Source organism: Alternaria viburni, assembly GCF_023758015.1.
Source record: "Alternaria viburni strain BMP 2772 chromosome Unknown scaffold_2, whole genome shotgun sequence".
Lineage (NCBI taxonomy): Eukaryota > Fungi > Ascomycota > Dothideomycetes > Pleosporales > Pleosporaceae > Alternaria > Alternaria viburni.
This window is the reverse complement of record NW_026055771.1, coordinates 1,921,644-1,941,165: the sequence shown is the minus strand read 5'-3', so window position 1 is coordinate 1,941,165 and position 19,522 is coordinate 1,921,644. Positions and strand designations below refer to the sequence as shown.

The window sequence follows — 19,522 nt, the reverse complement described above, 5'->3', positions numbered from 1 at the left end:
CGTCTACCCCACAACTTCATTGTTCGACAGAGTCGACCTCACCTGTATTGCGCCCTTCGACACGACGTACATCTGCTACTGTTGCGCATCACGTTGTGCACCTTTGCGCCTTCCTAATACCACCACAAGTGCCTGCCCACCATGGCGGCCAACGACTACTACGGCAACACCCAAGGGCAGTCGCATGACAGGAACGATGGGCCTCTGCCACCGATACCCAGCAACCACACGCAACATTCCATCTCGCCCGTCAGCACGCCCTTTGGCGACCGACCCTACCCAACCCAAACCGCAAGCAGCGGAGCCCTCGGCGGCTACCCCATCGATACATCGTATTCCAATACCTCGTACCAACCTCCCACACAATATAGCTCGACGGCACACATCAACGACCCGTACGCGCGGCAGCCAGACCCGTTTGCCGATCAGAACGCAATACCGCTTCAGAACCAACCGAAGATGGATGGCAGCAGTCCGACACGATATAATGGTGACCCGGAGTACTACGGCATGGGTGTGGAACCGAGGCGGCGAAAGAGTAAAAAGAAGAAAGGCATGTTCAGTGGACGGGTGACGTGGGTTGTATATATCCTTACAGCGGTGCAAGTCGGTGTATTCGTGGGGGAATTGATCAAGAACGGTATGTCTGCCATCTGTCAGTACAGAAACAGACTAACAACCCCCAGGCATGTTAACAGGCAGCCCCATCCAAACGAAACCCAACTTCAACATCATGATCGGGCCCTCGCCCTACGTCCTCATCAACATGGGCGCGCGCTTCACACCCTGCATGCACAACATCAAGCGCGTCATCGAAGCGCAGCCAGGCCCCGTCGTAGACTGGCCCTGCCCCAACACGACGACCCTCACAGACAACAAATGCACCCTCGCCGAACTCTGCGGCATGGGCAGCGGCGTCCCCGACCAAACCTCCGTCACAGACTTCAAAGACCGCAGCCACGAACCCAACCAATGGTGGCGCTTCATCACGCCCATCTTCCTCCACGCTGGACTCATTCACATCGGCTTCAATATGCTCCTCCAATGGACACTAGGCCGGGACATGGAAAAGGAAATCGGCCCCCTCCGCTTCGCCCTCGTATACTTCTCCGCTGGCATCTTCGGTTTCGTGCTCGGTGGCAACTACGCCCCCGACGGCATTACCTCCGTCGGTGCATCTGGATCCCTTTTCGGCGTCCTCGCACTCACCATGCTGGATCTACTGTACAATTGGTCCACGCGCCGCAGCCCCGTCAAAGACCTCCTCTTCCTCCTCCTCGACATGGCCATCGCTTTCGTCATCGGTCTACTCCCCGGTCTGGACAATTTCTCCCACATCGGTGGGTTCCTCATGGGCATCGTACTGGGCATCTGCATCATCCACTCTCCCGAATCGCTGCGCGCACGCACGGGTCAGAGTGAACCCCCGTATGCGACTGTAGATACGGCTCCTCTAGCCCATTCTGCGTCGCTCGGTGCGGACGGAGATGAGGGCAGTAAACCAAAGACTAGCAATAGCAAGATTACGGCGTTTGCGAAACAGCCCGTGGGCTTCTTCAAGGGGAGGAAGCCGCTCTGGTGGGCGTGGTGGCTTGTCCGTGCGGGCGGGCTGGTAGCGGTGTTTATCGGATTTATCCTCCTGTTGAGAAACTTTTACGAGTGGCGGAATACGTGTAGTTGGTGCAAGCATTTGAGCTGTTTGGTAAGTTCTATCCCCCGTTCTATCCATGCCCATCTTGGATCGTATCTGGCAGAAAGTATGATTTGCTAACGATATTTCTCCAACAGCCCATTACCACAAACGGAGTCTCATGGTGCGACATGGGAAGCCTCAATCTTACCACGACGGACGCGCCGAGTAAGAGGAGTCTGAATCCAAGTCATTTGCCCAATATGATGGCGGAGATGGCGGTGGGACGGATTGTGTAGATGCGGAAGTGGGTTAGCTGAGATAAAGATGAGATGTGAAATTTGTGCTTTACAAACAACGGCCTCTGCATCCAGGAATAGCGGGAGCATAGATACAAAGTATTCAACTTTCACACGTCAACCAAGAAAAAAGCTGAACAGGCCTGCAGCCTACATTAACGTGAAAGCATACAAGATAGGTGGCCTGGCGTCGATGTAGGCTCTGGACCTGTTTAGGTTTTTTCTTGTATGAAGTGCTTTGGAAAACTGCATTTTACTACTGCTAAGTTGGGTACCTTTTTCTCTATATACCATCATGATTGATCGACCCGGGAGAGCACATTTAAGCACTCCGAGTAAGGGAAATGAAAAGTAGTGCCACCGTGATATTGCCATGTGCAATCCACCAGACACCGACTGGTCCCTGAGGCAATCCATCTCGTACCAGGGTTTTTGTCACCAAAGCCACACACACACACAAACTCCATCCCATCCCTACCGCACCACCATCACCTCACTTCACCACCGCGATCCCCCGCCCATGCCCCCAATCGTTACACCCTGCCTAACCGGATCCTTCCAATCCGGGGGCGTCGTAACCTCATACTGGAGATAGCTCGCAACCGGCGGCTTGTACAGCTCCATATGGCCCGTCTCCGAGTTCTGTATCATAACAGAACGCGTATTAAGGTGATCAGGCCGAATCTTCTCATTGACACCCAGGAAGCCTCCAGACATGCGGTCGAGGAAGTTGTTGAAGTTGTCCGTCTGATTGATGTTGCAACGGGCTCCGCGCGACTCGCAGTGCGCCATTAGCGCGGTGGCGGACTTGAAGTATTTGAGGCACTTTGGGCATTTCATGCGGGTTATGCGATGGTCGCCGAGAATGTGCGTGTGGAGGTCGCTGGATATGGGGAAAGACTGTCTGGGGAAGGGTTAGCGAGGGAAGAGGGCTAAGGATGGCATGATAGACTTACTCGCAGATGAAGGGACAGTAGTACTTGTTGACGATGGGGTCCCAGAAGCGCTCGGGATTCCAGTCGTCGCTCATGGGATCCCAGAACCGAAAGCTGAAGATGTTGCGACCGTGTTCCTTTTCCATGATCTCGTCGTGGGCGGAGATGGAGAAGTCGCTGGGAGGGGCCTTGGGCTTGGCGTTGGGGAATAGTACTGAGCTCGTTGTCTTGCCCTTGCGAGAGCCCCAGACCTTGATCTGGCGACTGGAGGACTGGGTGTTTGAGCTCTGAGCCGCGGAATCGCCATGTGCAGAAGAGCAACTTTGGCCTTGATGAGAGTGTCCGAGATGAGAACTAGTACGTGCAGGATAGCCAGTGACGACAGGAGATCCGACGGCTGTTGAACAATCGGAGTCATTGTCGGCATCTCCGTTAAGAGAGATTCCACTCATCATCGGTGCGATTGCCGCGTCCACGTCCGGAATGGATTTGGCTTGAGAGGGAAGAGGAGGATACCGGCCGTCGAAGACTGGAACATCCTCGTGTTCGGGTTTATCGGGCTTGATCGCCTCGTACTTGACCTCTTCGATCTCATGCTCGTCGCCGAAATGATCATCAGTGAGGTCGACTCCAGTCGGATCATCATTGTCAATGGCTGCCTCGTACTTGGATGTCTTCTGCAGAAAACGAAGGTATTGCTCGCCGCCGTCCAACAAATCCGCAATCAAATGTTTGTGGACGATGTGGCCTTGGAACTGCTGTGCTGGAATGACGTCGCAGTGGCCGAACTCAAGATGCTCGATGAAGAGGCATGCGCGGTAGAACGACTTCTGGCAGCCGATGCAGGTGAGCTTCTGGTCGACTCTGTGGTTGAGCTCGATGTGGCGCTTCAGGCCTGACTTGCTCTTGAACTCGTCACCGCAGACACGGCATGCCAGGTTGTGCTCTTCTGGACGCGTGATCTTGTGCATGGCGTAGTCCTCGAAGGTATCGAAGTCTTCGTCACACTTGTGACAGTACTCGTGTTCATCCGTGTTCTTCTTATGATTCTTCATGATCTTCTCCGTCTCGAAAGACATGTGGCAGTCTTTGTAGGTACACTTGACGCGTCGGATTGGCTCAAGCGTGGCTGGCATCTTGGCTTCGTGGTCGTGATCGACTCTTGTGAGTTCGTGGGGGTGGTTCTTGGAGGTACGAGCTTGACTCGTTTCTACTATGTGCGGAGTTAGTCTCAAGGCAATCAAAGACCGTGGCATTAGAGCTGCGCTCACCTGCGTGGGGACAATGTGGGTTGTCGCCTTGATTACGCTGGTTTGATGGGTAGCCCTGGGTGTATAGTAGTACCAGTAAAGGTGACGTATGTGCGCAGCCGTCAAAGCCACTCTCCTGTCAGGACGAGCGGCGTGCCGCGAGATACCAGTAGAGAATTGTGTGTTGACTAAGCATGTGTCCCAGGAGTGAGAGACGTTTGTTTTGATCGACCGTGTGCTAAAGGAAGAGCTTGGTCGTGGCCGAGCGAGTGCAGAAAAGATGGTGGTGTTGGAAGGATGTATTCTTGCAGCTCGAGGTGTTTATGTAGCGAGGGGAAAGCTAGCGGGGTGAGGATGAGTTAGGCAGTCATGGCAGGTGAGGGAGATTATGGGCAAGAGCGGTGGGTTTGCGCTCTCACCTAGGAAGCTGCACCATAGATCAACAACAACCCCACCATGAACAACAAGCATGGTCCCCACGGCAAGAATCGCAGCACTCCAAACACGATACGATACTCGAATAGAACAAGAAGCAATGACTATAGGTATTGACACAAAGAATCACAATTACAAGAGACTATACTTGGCATGGATCACATCTTTGGTTGCTATCACGATGCGGCTAGAATCGCGAGTATGGTAGCCTAGAACTTTGTCAGTAACCGTTAAGGATACATGCACTATCACATACCATTTGCCCCTCAGCGTGATTTTGGCCCACTCGCCCTTGTCATCCGTCTCCTTCTCTACTTTAGTGCTGAAGGAAATGGCACTCATGATGCCGTCACCGAATTTCTCGTGCATAACCGCCTTGTACGCCTGTCCGTAGTTCTGTACAATCTCGTATAGGCGGTAGATGGTGGGGTCCTTTGGCGGCATGTCGAGCGTGCTGCCTCGGTTGGGGAAGCCTCCAAGCGATTCGAGCAGCCCAGCGTCAATCTCTAGAATTTCAGACAGCTTCTTGATGTCCTCGGCGGATGCCATGGCTTGACCGTAAAAGAGAGCGGCAATTGCTACTTCATCGCGCCCGACGTGCTTTGCGATGGCTTCGAAAGAGAGGTTCTTCTTCTTCTTTGCTTCGAAGAGGGTTGGGGAGGAGGGAGGCAGGCGAGGGATGAGTTCTTCCTATGCGATTGTTAGCGTCGCCCGACAAACATTCGTTCTCTCCTTACGTTCAAAGTAGCAATTGGGTGTTGCGCCATGGCGATAGGCGTGGAGTGGAAGCAGCGGGTAGCTGTGAGAGGGACAGCAGGTCGTGTAGGTCCAAATGTGCGCGAAGCCAACCTGGCAGAAAGCGCAAGACGAGATGAGAAAGCCATTGCGAAAGATATAGCAAATTGAGGAGACGGCTATGTCAACGATGTTGTGTAACGACGTGGGCAGATAAGAAGAGGAGCTCTCCAGCTACCGAACCGCTCTCAAGCAGCCGATGATACAAGGGTACGTCATCCATGTGCGTCTTCCGCATCTCCATGCGGCCCACAAGTTGTGTGGACTCTTGAGCGGGCGCTTTGTACCATCTAGGGAAGCTCTATTACAGTTCTCTTTGATGTTCGTAATGCGATATTGTGGTTGAACTGCTACCACCACATGTCGCGCAGCATGGCGAAGCTGTCAAAAGAGGGGGAAGCTCCGTACATGGTGGGGTACTCCAGGGCTATGAGGGGCTACATGCTGCATCCTAGCGCCGGTACGCGCCTGGCCAACAGAGACGGAAATCAGGGTGCGCACGCTTCATTGGTGTCTGTTTCACATGTTCAGCTCGCACGCTCGGGCTTCCCTGCATTGCATGTGCGTGGTCCGTCGCGCTGAGATGATGACGCGGGGTCAATTCGGCCTCGAGCTCCAACTCTGAAGCTCCAGCACACCCCGTCCACTTTACATCCTTCGCGCTGAGTGGCAAACAACCAGAAGCCTCAGTCCGGCACAATGTCTCGCCGAGACGATGATCTGGCATATGGCGACTACCATGGGCAGGAGGGCGACGAGGGAGATCGCGGCCTTATAGGCGACATGGGTCGGCGTTTTGGCTTTGGCAGAAAAGAGGTCAGTACATTTCTTTGAAACGCCATGCGGTCATTGTACGCTCCCTGTGTATCGCGTCGTTGAGGAAGTGGAATTGCCCCACTACCCGACAGTCATAGCGTCGGGCTGCCTCGTCATTCACTGTCTTCGCGTATCTTGCGTTCCTATTCTACACCGCCTAGCTTGCTGCAGGGACAGAACGCGTATCTAGAAGCTTGTCTTGGATCTACAAATTCCTAACCTTAGCACCGCAGAACAACCAGCCCGCTTCTTCATCCTCAAACCAGGGCAGCGGCGGTATGTCGTTTTTCAAGAAGATCCACGACCCTCTCCACGGCTTCGTTTCCGACCTCAAAGATGCCATATCCGGCGATGATAACGCGCAGAAGCCCCCGCCGGGCACATATCAACAGCAGGGCCAGCAGGGCCAACAGGGCCAACAGGGCCAACAGGGCGGGCAGCCACAGCCTGGGCAAGAGTACCATGAACAACACCGCTTCTTGAGCTTCGCGCCTGAACGACATGGCAACGAGACCAAGTGGTATGTTGACGGATGCAGGTAAGTTTTACATTTCCACATACCTAATCATACACGAATCCAATTGACATGTGTAGCTACATGTACGCCGTCTCCATAGCTTTGGAGCGCGCTAAAGAGTCGATCTGGATACTCGACTGGTGGCTCTCTCCCGAGCTGTATCTTCGCCGACCGCCCGCCAAGAACCAACAGTACCGGGTCGACCGATTGCTACATGCGGCAGCAGAACGTGGCGTCAAGGTCAACATCATCGTGTACAAAGAGGTCACGCAAGCTCTGACTCGTAAGTTTTTGAATCCAACGTTACCAGACTACCTTCATTCTCTTTTACCGAGTTCGACGGATAGGTTCACCAAAGGCCTTACGCGGGTCGGCCTAGATGTTATATTCAGAAGTCTTGAAGAGTGGGAAAAGACAGATCCGCTGATTGCCCCTCCTATTACAGTCTCCTCATCTCATACCAAACACCACTTGGAAGACCTCCACCCCAACATTGGTGTCTTCCGTCACCCCGATCATTTGCCAGACGCGGCGGTACTACAGTCTTCGTTCTTCGCATCGATGAAGAACATGTCCTTCACCCCAGCAAAGCTCGCCCAGCTTCCCGGAGACGGCCTAAAGGCGATCTATGGTGCTCATGAGGGTACTGTCATGTACTGGGCTCATCACGAGAAGCTTTGCCTCATTGATGGTCACATCGCATTTATGGGAGGACTGGATCTTTGCTACGGCCGTTGGGACACTAACCAGCACGCAATTGCTGACGCGCATCCTGGCAACATCGACCGAATCGTGTTCCCAGGTCAAGACTTCAACAACGCTCGTATGCTAGGTAAGTCATCGTCGTACTCTAGGGCTGTCAGACGGCAGACAGGCGGTCTCTTCCTACGTGAGGCGGTGATGTTTGCTGACACTGAGTAGACTTCCAAGACGTGACCCACTGGGAGAACAACAAACTCGACAGGACCCAAAGCTCTCGCATGGGATGGTCTGATGTAGCACTGTGTCTCTCCGGTCCTGTAGTACAGGATCTTCGTACTCACTTTGCCCAACGTTGGAACTTCATCTACGACGAGAAGTATTCTCACAAATCTTCCAGATACACCAGGTTACCGGACACCGGCAGCGGAGCTCAACAGGCACCTTCGATGCAGCAGCGAGGATTGGAAGGCGAAGAAGAGGGTGAACGTGGATTTGGTCGCGAAGAGGAGGGCGAGCGAGGACTGTTCGGACACGGCGCTGGTGGGCATCTTCGCCAAAAGATGCAGAGTAAATTCGAGCAGTACGGTGGCCAAGAGCATGGACAATACGGTCAACAACAGTCGCACGCAGAACACAGCTCTCAGAGGGGTGGGGTGGACTGCCAGATTGCCCGCAGTTCCGCCAAATGGAGCCACAACCTTGTCACTACTGAGGTTAGTAGTATGTCTGACTGAGAGGATAAACACTGACAAGCTTGCTAGCATTCCATCCAAAATGCTTACTGTGAGATCATCAAAAACAGCAAGCACTTCATCTACATTGAGAACCAGTTCTTCATCACTGCTACCGGCGATCAACAGAAGCCGATCAAGAACAAGATCGGTGCGGCCATGGTTGAGCGCATCGTTCGTGCTGCCCGAAATGGCGAGAAGTACAAGATGATCGTTATGATTCCTGCAGTGCCTGCCTTTGCTGGAGACTTGAAGCTAGACGAGGCATTGGGCACTCGAGCCATCATGGAGTGTAAGTTTGATTCGTCTCTTCCGCATGTTTCATGCTGACGATGATGTCACACAGTCCAGTACGACTCCATCAACCGCGGCGGTCACTCCATTTATGAAGAGATCGCTAGGGCTGGATTCAACCCGATGGATTACATCCGCTTCTACAATCTCCGCAGTTACGACCGCATCAACTCCAGCTCGGTCATGAAGGAGGCAGAGCAACGTAGCGGTGTCTCTTACAACCAAGCTCAGGAGGGTTACGATGCAGCACACGATAACGCGCGTGGCTACGAAGCCTACCGCCCACCACCCACCCAGGAGTATGGCGTCTATGAGATGGATGGCTCCGGTCGTCCTCCCTCTGGACACCAGCAGTATGACGGTGGCCCCCAGAGTCAGGGCAGACCGGGTGATTACGACCGCTACCAGCAGGAAGCTGTCAAGATTGGTGGCCGACAAGGCCTTGGCGATGGGCGCTGGGACACCGTCAGCGAGTGCTACATGCTTGGTGGAGAGGACATCCGCCGTGTACCTTGGGAGGGATCTGCTGAAAATGAGATGGACGCCTTCGTATCTGAGGAGCTATATATCCACAGCAAGCTTCTCATTGCCGACGACCAAATCGTCATCTGCGGTTCAGCCAACCTCAACGACCGCTCCCAGCTCGGCGACCACGACTCCGAGATTGCAATTATCATCCAAGACCCCAAGACCGTCGATTCATACATGGACGGCCGTCCCTACCGCGCATCTGAGTTCGCAGCCAGTCTCCGCAGAGAGCTCTTCAGGAAGCACCTCGGCCTCCTCAAGCCCCAAGACATGGAACGCCCAGACGCCAACTACCAGCCCATCGGCGTCCCCAACCAGTACGACTGGGGCTCCCCCGAAGACCTCCAAGTCGCCGACCCCCTCTCCGACGACTTCCAAGCCCTATGGAACTGGCGCGCCCACACCAACACGCAAGCCTTTGGCAAAATCTTCCACCCCGTCCCCAGCGACGAAGTCAAGAACTGGAAGCAATACGACGAGTACTACTCGCGCTTCTTCGGCCAGGACCAAAAGGCCAAGGAGAACAAGAAGCCGAGCTTGTACAAGTGGGGCCATGTTGTTGCGGAGAACTTCGCCCAGGGCGAACAGGGTGTCAGGGAGGTTAAGGAGGTGCTGAGTACGATCAAGGGAAATCTGGTGGAGATGCCGTTGCTTTTCTTGAAGGAAGAGGATATTGCGCAGGAGGGTATGGGGTTGAATGCGCTTACTGAGGAGCTTTACACTTAGGTTCGTGGAGAGTAACGGCCTGTGCTTTGATGATCAAGTAGGATGAGAATGACATCTCTGTATCAACTACGCTCGTTCCTCACCATCCAGCAAGCAGCAACTCTAGCGCCCTGGTCATAGCCGCAGCCCACCCCTAGCGAGGGCTGAGATCATAGTCACTCTTGATACTGTTACACGCTACAGGCACTTCCGCTTCGATTTCCCCCCTTGCAATCTTCTCTTCCTTTGCCTTCCTCTCCTCACGGTACACCCTCATCTCCTCATCGCGCGTATTCTTCGATTTCATAGGGAAAATAATGCCAGGTGGTGGGTTCCACCACTGTCTAGGCACCATCGCATCGAGAGTCAGCTAACGTTTACATATTCAGTTGTGCGCACTTATTCCTGTGGAACTGTTCTGCCACAGGCGTGTAAGTAACATGACCTCCTCCGTGTCTGTCCCGTGAACTGGCTAGGCACTAATGTCATACGAAGTGATGGCCGCGCAGTGACGTCCGATGCTCAGCTCTGGGCTGTTCCAGCCGGCGTCGTCGCACGCACACCGAATGCTAGAACATCTGAGAACCTAAAAGTGCCTAAGACGTTAATCGCAAGCCGACCAGAATGTGTGGAAGGTGCCATCTGCAACGAGCGCGACGATTGTTATGAGTACAATTGTTTACAATGCGTTCCTGTCGGTTCAACGCCGGGGGAGTGCCTACCACAAGGTGGTTGTCCATCCATTCCTTCTCCGAATGGAGAATGTACCAACAATCTAAATACCTAGGTACCTAGGTGAGTTTAGACGATGCGTCGAATTGACATTGACAGAGTCCTAAGGTCGGGAAGGATACGGGGGTTGAGCACAGCTTGAATTATCGCACGTCGTATGCTATAGACTGTAATTGGCGCGTGTGGATGTGCGTCCGTGGCACGGCCCACGAACTTGAACGCCCAGGTGCCGGGGGACCAGTTGCGGAAGGCCGATGCCCAATCGGGCTAGTGTCTCGGCGCTGCGTCTGGTGATGTCATCCATGGATGTCAGCGCTCTTTTTCTCCCACATGGCCAACCGGCATATCACCAACCTTGGAACTCTACTTGTACGCTTGTGCTCCGTATCGCCACACTCAGCATCAGTCACAGACACAGTTCAGATTTGGTGCTCATGATGTGTCACTGAGGAGCAAGCTGGGTGGTATGAAGGGAAGGTTGTTGATTAATCTATTAGGTAATTGTACATTTTAACCGGTGCAAGGCATGCTTGCATCCGTGTTGGTGTTGTAGTATCCGCGCGTTTTCTTCCGCCCCTGATCTACAGAGGCTAGCTGTGTGCTGCTGGCAATGCAAACTGACATTGGAGAAGCAGGACAGGAACGGTAGGTGACCAAAGCCAGCTTAGGGAGCAGTGCTATCAGCATTCTTCTGGAAGAGTCGCTTGCGAGGCATGAAGATGCTCAAGACCAGGACAAGAGCGCCACCGGCAATAGTAAGGCTGTAGGTCTTGCTGATGGCACTGACAATGGCAGCAAGAACGCGAGTCTTCAACTCTGGGGATAGGTTTTGTACGATATCCGACCGAGCACCGAGGATAGCGGCCTGGATATTGGCCGAAGAGACGTCAGTCAAAATGCCCTCGATCCTGTTCTGGCTTTGGTTAAGAAGGATAGCGTTGGCGATGGCTAGAGCAAAGGTGATGCCCACAGACTGAGCCAGAGTGATGAAGCTGATCGCTGGCGCAATGTTTTCCAGCTCGACGACTGCCTGGGCAACTGAAAATGGCGCCTGGAGGAACATACCGACTCCAACACCCATCAGGATTGTGAAGCCGTACACGCGAGCCGTAGCAGTGTCCAGATCGATTGTGTACATGAGGGCGGAGCCGATCACGACCAGGGCGCCACCACCAAGGAACCAAGGCATGACGTATCCCAACTTGGACATCAAGCCACCATTGATGAAGACGGTAACGACCATGACGACGATATAAGGGAGTAACCGCACTCCGGCATCGAGGGGACCGTCGCCCTGGGTGAACTGGAAGAAGATTGGGACCATGTAGATGGGCACAAAAGAGCACGCTCCACCGGCAGCGGTGATACTGAAGAGAATGAGCACCATCCGTGATCGGAAGAACTGCACAGGGATGATGCGACGCGCTTCCGTTGTGAGTATGTTCCAATACTGTTGTATGCCCAGAACGATGAACAGAACACCGGATACGACAAACAGTGCGATAATCCGGCCTGAGTCCCACGGATACGAGATACCACCCATGTTGATGGCAACGATGAAAGTCGTCAGTGCGCCGGCCTGCAGTATAGTGCCTGGATAGTCCATGTCGGTAATTCGCGAGCGGAACGAGACACCGGGCCGAGGATCCTTGCTGGGAATGAGGAACAGGTAGACTGGAGCGCACGCCGCGCCGATGAGTAGGTTGATATAGAACGCCCATCGCCATCCCACAGCAGACTCGCTGAAGGCACCTCCGATGACTGGGCCCAGGACGATACCGAGACCCCAGGTAAAGCCGGTGCCAGAAACGTAGACCGGACGTTCAGACATGGTGGTAGTGCTCGCAATAAGCGTCATGCAGCCGACGTACAGACCAGATCCTCCTAAGCCCGTAATGGCACGGCCGAGAATCATCACGTTCATCGACGGCGCAGCGCCGCAGATGGCGGAGCCAATCTCGAAGATCGCAACATGGAAAATGTAGAGCCACTTGGCATCGAATTGGCCGTAGACGCGTCCCCAAAAAAGAGTGGTTACTGTAGCGCAAAGCAGGAAGCCAACACTCAGCCACGACAGCTGCTGGATGCCGCCGAATTCCTCGACAATGACAGACTGGAGGTCCGCGACAACCGTAGCGTCAAGTGCGTAGAGAAAGGTGGAGAACAGGATAGACACTACAGTCAGGTACCATTTCCAGCCAGAGATGTCGCGCGGAGGCTTCTCCGGTTCCGCTGCATCGCCGAGAGTGCCAAGGGTCGGCTCCGCTGGCTTCTCGTCGTTGATTGAACGCGCGACTGGTGTCGAAGAGGTGTTGGAATCCATGAGAAAGAGATAGGAACAGAGATGTAGGTCGAGTGTGATTTTGCCGGCTAGAGTACTGTAACTACATGTTTCTTTCAGATGTTTTGTCCCCCAAATAGAGCAAGCAGCGTCGGGGTTGGTAATGCACAACATGAGAAAGTGCCAAGGACCGTAAAATGTCGGCCGAAAACGTCGGTCATGTAGGTAAGCAGCGGGATTACCAATTTCCCCCTTTCACTCCCACGACTCCCACCCGACGACCAGCAGCGATCGGCTGACTGGCCCGGACAAGCGACAAACATTACGCGCCCGATGTCTGACAACAAACCGGGCCCGACATGATGCGGCAGCTGCACAACCTCAAGCAAGAGCATGATGGCCGAAATGATGACTGGCGACTTGTATAATTTGAGAATGCGTTCTCAAAGCATGAGGGACAGTAATTCATTTTGATCAACACGACACGCGCAGCGCCATCATGTCAACACAAGCAAACGATGTCGGCGTTAAATCCGCTCCTAACTCCGAAACGGTCGACTTGCTCGCCCTTGCTCAACAGGTTACTCAGCATACGCAGGCAATCGCCGACTATTTGGTAGCAAACAAACATGCATCGCCTACGTTTGCATCAGACTGCATCGACCGCCCAGAAACGATTGAGTACGCTGAGCTTCATGGTAACTTGAAGCGTTCCCTGGAAGACCTCCAATATCTTGTCGAGGGGCCCAAACGACACTTCCGCGCACTTTGCTGCCAGGGCTACGAGCTCGCAGCCATCCAAGTGGCACTGGACTTCAACTTCTTCAGCATAGTTCCCGCGCATGGCAATATCTCGCTGGAAGACTTGGCGAAACACGCAGGTGTTGACCTGGACAGGACCAGCCGCATCGTCCGCCTCCTGATCACCGAGTCCATCTTCCGAGAACCCGCCCATGGCTATGTCGCCCACAGCCCCAGCTCATATCTTCTACACCATGACGAAGAGATTCGTTCGACGGTGCATTACACGTATGTCGGAAATCGCAGCTGTGGTATATTCGTCCGCACACTGACCCTCTTCAATACAGGGTCGATGAGATGCTCAAGGCTGCATCTTCTACAGCTGATAATGTGAAAGCATCGCCGCTTGAGTACAACAGTGCACTCACGCCGTTTACCACTCGACACGGCCTGCCCATCTTCGAGTTCTACGAGAAGGATACCCAACGTTCCATTCGCTTTGCTAAAGCCATGGCTGGGTGGGCTAAGCGTAGGTCATCTTTGCTCTTGATCAATCTCAGAGTCTGACGCTGATGTGTGTCCAGTGAATCTGAACATCAACGTCCTTAAGGAAGCCTTTCCCTGGGGCAACCTCAAGGGCACTGTAGTGGACGTGGGTGGTGGTAGCGGCAAAGTCTCCGTCACCCTTGCTGAGCATTTTCCAGCTCTCAATTTTGTGGTGCAAGACTTCGCCGACATGCACCTAGCGGGTCAGTCTTTGCTCACTGATGAGACCAAGAAGCGGGTTTCTTTCATGCAGCATAGCTTCTTCGAGCCGCAGCCGGTGGGCAACGCAGCTGCTTACATCTTGCGGGCGTGCGCGCTCAACTGGTGCGACCAGGACGTTGTCACCATGTTGCGCTCTCTAGTCCCTGGACTCGAACGCTGCGAGCCCAACACTCCACTGCTCATCAATGACCTGATTCTCCCGGCCCAGGGTTCGGTAACACGCGACTTTGAGCGTGGCCTGCGTCAGATTGACCTCATCATGTTGGTGAGCTTTGGTGGCAAGGTGCGCACTCGGGATGAATTTGAGGCTTTGTTGAAACAAGCGGATGATAGATACGAGGTTCGCAGCTTCCGTCCGGAAGGTCTAATGGGGCTGCTTGAAGTGTACTTGCAACGCTAAGCAATGCAGTTGCAGGGTCAGGTAGATTTGGTATACATGCGCGTCGCGGTAGTTTAAAATTGGAATATCCACCGCTAAAATTGCTTGCTTGCTTCCGGTGAATCATGTACTGTGGTCCCATTTAGATATAGTGTGTAACGTTTGACGAAGCCGGTTCAAAAGATCATACCACTGCTGATGACGCGAGTACGCAACCATCAGTATGTAGTCAGCCCTACTGTATACTTATGCATTGATTATTGGATATGAATGCTTTCGGATCTTTAGACTGCCGCTGTAGTGCATCTTATCTCTAGCCATTCACCATAACGGGCTTGATGTGCGCCTTCCGTCAGCGCCAGTACTTCCGCTGCAATGCGTGCCGTTCCCTTGCCGTTCCCTTGCTTGGCAGGTGCAAGGGTACCGCGCCAGGCCCTGGAGTGACCACAAGAAACACCACCACCCCACACTCGACCTCGATTCTCCGCGCTTGCTGGTCATTTCTCATCTTTTTCTGTCTCTATGATGCAGAGCACTGGAAAGAAACGCATCGTCTCGTCGTGCATTCCGTGCTACACACGGAAACAAAAGGTGCGACCGTCTTTTGTTGTTCTCACGTGCCTTGAACCACAACTTTGGGCCGGTGAAGGACGTACCAAAACGCACGAGGGCAATTTAGGCTAACTCAGTATCGCTAATATGTAGTGCAACCGTCGCTATCCCTGCGATCATTGTTCTCGTCGCCGACGCCCGGAGGAGTGCGCATACTACCCCTCGCAGGCATTGCAGGCTGATCACACGTCGCTGCGGACCCAGAGAGTAGAGAATCGTGGGAACGAACATGAGCAACTCACCGCGGATGGCGATCTCCAGCCGCATGACAGCAATGCCAGTGGGTCTGCCACTAACGCCCTAACGAATTGGAACAACGCAAGACCGCGAAGTTCCACACCTGGCCCAAGCAGCAACTCTGTTGCGGAGTCTTTTGGATACTTCGAGTACAGCGAACGCAATACAATCGCCTTGATTCGTAAGGTAAGTCGATCGCACCTCCAACTGCACGTCAACCTAGGAAAAGACTGGACAGGTCTAAAGCCTACATTAACATGGACACACGCAAAGTAAGTGGCCTAGTGTTGGTGCAAGCTCTAGACCTGTTCCGCTTTCTCCTTGTATGAGGTGGTTACTGTACCTGAACAAATAAGGCAACCGATCAATTCATCATCCATCTAACCAGCACTGGTATAAACAGCTAGGACTGAATAGCGGCGAACACCACGGCAATCAGGACATTACCCGAGAGGCGTCCTCGGAGGTCGAACAACAAATGAAAGGATTGCCTGATCGTCAAATCTGCGACTTCCTGGTCCAGTATTATATCGACGAAATTCACTGGTAAGTATCCGCTCGTATTTTCTTCGTCGATCGTACGGAAATCGTAACCATGAGTTGCGAGGAGGAGTATTTCATGTCCTTATCTTTGTCACTACATGAGGGAAACTTTTGCTAAAGCTGATGTATAAATATAGGAAGGAGCAGCTTGTGCACCCACCATGGTTCTTAGCACAGTATCAACAACTGTGGAGCCTGGAAACTGTGTCATCAGTCTTCTACGTAGAGTTCGTGGTACTAATCATGCGAATGTGTTCGTACGCATCCCAGTTCCTTCCTTCACCGTCACATCCCATCGACCGCATTCGCAGAATGTCTTTGTCTGAGATCCGCACGTTGTGCGATGACATCGCGGAGAAGCTATCTAGTCTATGTGCGGGACTTGATGCCAGAGGCTCTTTACTACGCGTGCAGCATCTGGCGTTCTTGGGGCTGCGACTTCAATGTGAAGGGCAAAACATGGCTTTCTGGGAAACGCTCAACAAAGCTGCTTTGGTAGCTCAGAGGGCCGGCCTCCATCGAAATCACACAGTTCATATGCCAGAGATGCATGGGCTGGAACAGGAGATGCGACGGAGAGTGTTTTGTAACCTCTACATTTGGGACAGGTACGACAATATCTTACTGTTATCAGTGGAAGTGATCGCATGTCCGTTTTGTTATTCTGACAAGGTCAAACCGTAGTATGCTCTCACGCCAACTCGATCGCATCCCGTTTCTTCCCGCCGCTCTAGATGCGGACAATCTTCCGCGAATGCATCTTACACCCATTCTGGACGACGACAGTGCTCCAGAAGCATTCTCGGAACGAATGTTGCAGGCTCGCTTGGCCGCTTTCTGGCGGAAATTCCCCTCGACATCGTATACAGAGTATGACGCGACTGCGACCGAGGAAAAGTATGAGCAGTTCTGCTCTGAGTTCCTTGCCAATATGCCTGCCGCGTTCGCTCTTGAGCCAAGCGAGCAGTGGGACGAACAATCGCGACGCTTACCCATTCAGCGGCAGATTCTGCATATCGCCATATACGAGAGTCTATGCCAAAACTATCGTGACTTATTGCTCTGTACAGCTGCTCAAGTTCAAAGACTTCCTGCGTACAAGCAAGTCCTGCTAGCCTCGCAGAAGAAGGCACTAGCGATGGCAGCACTCAAGGTGCTGGACGGAGTCTCAAAGCTGCACGCGAAGCTGGGAGGGTCTCATACCAGATTTCCGGGCATTATATTACCGACATTCGAAGCTGCAGTAATTCTGGTCGGCGTGTGTGAGGACACCGAGTTCCCGGCTGGTAGGGTAGATGGCCCGTGTCATACATCCAAGATCGACCCTCTCGGGTCAGGCACGCCACATCTCAGTCGTCAACGGTGCATTCAGGCTACTAGCGATGCACTCGGTCGTCTACGCACCCTAGCTGAAGTCAGCGTCATGGCTGAAGAAGGTGCGAATGCGTTGTCCTGCCTTCTGAATGAGAGAAGCGCGTCCAGTTCCACAAGCATGGTGCAGCATATTTCCAGCCTCAGCGCAGAAAACGCATCATCACCACTGGACATCGCAAATCTGATTCAGGCACATCAGCCGACGGGCGACACTTCTTCGTGGCCGGCGTCTGATGCGTCTCCCTCAATTCTGGATGCGGGTGCGCTTAACGATTTCTTGTATAGTCCTCTGTCGAACATTGCGCCAAGGTAGAAATGATTGCTATTGGGATGAATATACTGTATTTATGCGAACAGAGGAGTGAATGGATTTGTTTGTCAGTGATGCGCGATGATGATGCACACCGAGGTCTAACCCTTTTGCGCGTTTGTAGGGCCTCCCGAGGTCACGTGTGAGATGGCGTTCCGAAGTCAGCCCGGCCGCCCGCGTCATCAGCCGGCACAGCGCGCAGGAGCAAAGACACGAAGACCATCACCTTTCCATCGAGTACAAGGTACCCATACAATGACCAACTATCTAGACAACTCACAGAGTTCTTCTGCCTCTCAATCGCAAATGACACTGGTCCGCCCGATGGACGATGCCGTAGCTAGCCTTCGGGTCAGCCAAGTCGGGAGACACATCCAACAAGTCGAAATTCCAGACCACCAAGCAGACCACTAAGCGCAGCTCCAGATACGCCATTCTTCGCCCCCAGCAGCTGCGAGGGCCCATGCCAAAAGCAATCTGCGGTACCGCGTTTGCGTCGAACTCAACCTCAGCAGCAGCACCCGCTTTGTGGATTAGCCAGCGCTCTGGATCGAAAACCCGCATGTCGCTCGTCTCCCGCCATCCTCTCGACTTGACGACCGTTGCACTACGACGCGCACTCTCCATATCGAAAGCTGGCGCGTGAAAGCCTGGCCCGTTGGCAATCATAACAACATTTGTTCCTTTGGGGATGCGGTGGCCAAGAACTTCCGTGTCGCGCTTGGCCTGCCGGGCGACACTCGTCGCGTGGAGTCTCAGAGTTTCCTCCAGCACGGCTTCGAGATAAGGAACGCGCGACGCGGTCAGTTCTGCGAGTGTCGGGACGCGCTTCTCCGCATGCGCATCGCTGCATGCCTGATGCAGTGCATCCCGCAGCTTACTCTGCACGTGCTGAAGACGCGTGAGGTAGATGAATGTCCAGGCAAGTGTCGTGCTGGTCGTATGCAGACCAGCTATGAATTGTCCTGCGATCTGAAGCATGATGCTTTAGCTAAGATCCAACCCTGAAAGAGATTTAGGCTATCCATGACTTACCTCGTCCATCATGATAGGATTACCGAAATCGGCCTTCCGGTTATGCTTCTCAGCGGCCTTCTTTTCACGCACCAGCATGTGCTCGATTGCGGTTCTTGGCTCGTCCGTAGCTTCAAGGCGTTGAAGAGCTCCCTGGATTTGTTCCTTCACAACTTGTCTCTTTACAGCCGTCACTCTCTTATAGCTGGGTGTCTGACGAATGAACCACATCGCGAGTTTGGGCGACATGGCTTTGGTCACAACATCGATCTTGTCGACCGTCTCATACAGCGCGGAGATGAACTCGTGGACTGGAGCCCTTGGAAACCGCACTTCCCCTTTGGGCCCTACTGCCAAACTGCTTGGGGCTATCCGTGACAGTGTCTCGATTTGTGGGCCGAGTGCGGTGTGCTTGAAATGGCGATCGAATACGAATGACAACATCCCATCCAGCGCACTATGATCCAAGTCATCGTTGACATCGAACGCGGAACCGTTGGCGAGCCTTGTCTTGGTATCCCAGAACCTGATGAGATTCATCGTATTATCGAACATGACGGGCCCAACCACGTTATTGAGAAAAGTCGGGCTCATCAGATCCTGCAGCCACGCTCGCGTCGTTCTCCATTGGGGGCCTGTCTTCATTCGCGCATGGAAGTTGTCCATGGGACTCAACCCGTCCGTGATGAAATTCGACCGATCAAAATCTGGTCGCCGGGTCATGATGTCGTACGCTTCGATAGGGTCAGCGAGCAGGACCCAAGGCTTTGAGAACGGCTCCACGAAGACCTGACATAGCGGGGCCTGGAGCTTGTTGACCTGCTTGACCAGCCACACATTAAGCTCCCGAGTGACGCTGACTTCACATAGCATGTCTGGTGCATCGCCCAGCAG

At 53.5% G+C, this 19,522-nt stretch overlaps 6 protein-coding genes across 6 annotated transcripts; 3 read left to right on the top strand and 3 right to left on the bottom strand.

Annotated features, from left to right (window-relative positions):
- Positions 1–141: 141 nt before the first annotated feature.
- J4E79_001601 (uncharacterized protein) lies at positions 142–1,929 on the top strand (the record flags this gene model as incomplete). Its single annotated transcript, XM_049350509.1, has 3 exons — positions 142–640; positions 687–1,702; positions 1,789–1,929. The coding sequence occupies 3 exons, from the start codon at positions 142–144 to the stop codon at positions 1,927–1,929; spliced, it is 1,656 nt and encodes a 551-aa protein (XP_049215668.1).
- Positions 1,930–2,427: 498 nt separating this feature from the next.
- Positions 2,428–4,000, bottom strand: J4E79_001600 (uncharacterized protein; the record flags this gene model as incomplete). Its single annotated transcript, XM_049350508.1, has 2 exons — positions 2,428–2,833; positions 2,886–4,000. The coding sequence occupies 2 exons, from the start codon at positions 3,998–4,000 to the stop codon at positions 2,428–2,430; spliced, it is 1,521 nt and encodes a 506-aa protein (XP_049215667.1).
- A 736-nt stretch (positions 4,001–4,736) lies between these two features.
- Positions 4,737–5,316, bottom strand: CYN1 (Cyanate hydratase; the record flags this gene model as incomplete). Its single annotated transcript, XM_049350507.1, has 3 exons — positions 4,737–4,758; positions 4,806–5,239; positions 5,287–5,316. The coding sequence occupies 3 exons, from the start codon at positions 5,314–5,316 to the stop codon at positions 4,737–4,739; spliced, it is 486 nt and encodes a 161-aa protein (XP_049215666.1).
- A 727-nt stretch (positions 5,317–6,043) lies between these two features.
- On the top strand, positions 6,044–9,658 carry J4E79_001598 (uncharacterized protein; the record flags this gene model as incomplete). The annotated part of the gene is made up of 6 exons (XM_049350506.1): positions 6,044–6,160; positions 6,394–6,698; positions 6,755–7,509; positions 7,599–8,092; positions 8,141–8,402; positions 8,457–9,658. The coding sequence occupies 6 exons, from the start codon at positions 6,044–6,046 to the stop codon at positions 9,656–9,658; spliced, it is 3,135 nt and encodes a 1,044-aa protein (XP_049215665.1).
- Positions 9,659–13,149: 3,491 nt separating this feature from the next.
- J4E79_001597 (uncharacterized protein) lies at positions 13,150–14,559 on the top strand (the record flags this gene model as incomplete). Its single annotated transcript, XM_049350505.1, has 3 exons — positions 13,150–13,679; positions 13,739–13,920; positions 13,976–14,559. The coding sequence occupies 3 exons, from the start codon at positions 13,150–13,152 to the stop codon at positions 14,557–14,559; spliced, it is 1,296 nt and encodes a 431-aa protein (XP_049215664.1).
- Positions 14,560–17,890: 3,331 nt separating this feature from the next.
- On the bottom strand, positions 17,891–19,501 carry J4E79_001596 (uncharacterized protein; the record flags this gene model as incomplete). The annotated part of the gene is made up of 2 exons (XM_049350504.1): positions 17,891–18,586; positions 18,650–19,501. The coding sequence occupies 2 exons, from the start codon at positions 19,499–19,501 to the stop codon at positions 17,891–17,893; spliced, it is 1,548 nt and encodes a 515-aa protein (XP_049215663.1).
- Positions 19,502–19,522: the final 21 nt, after the last annotated feature.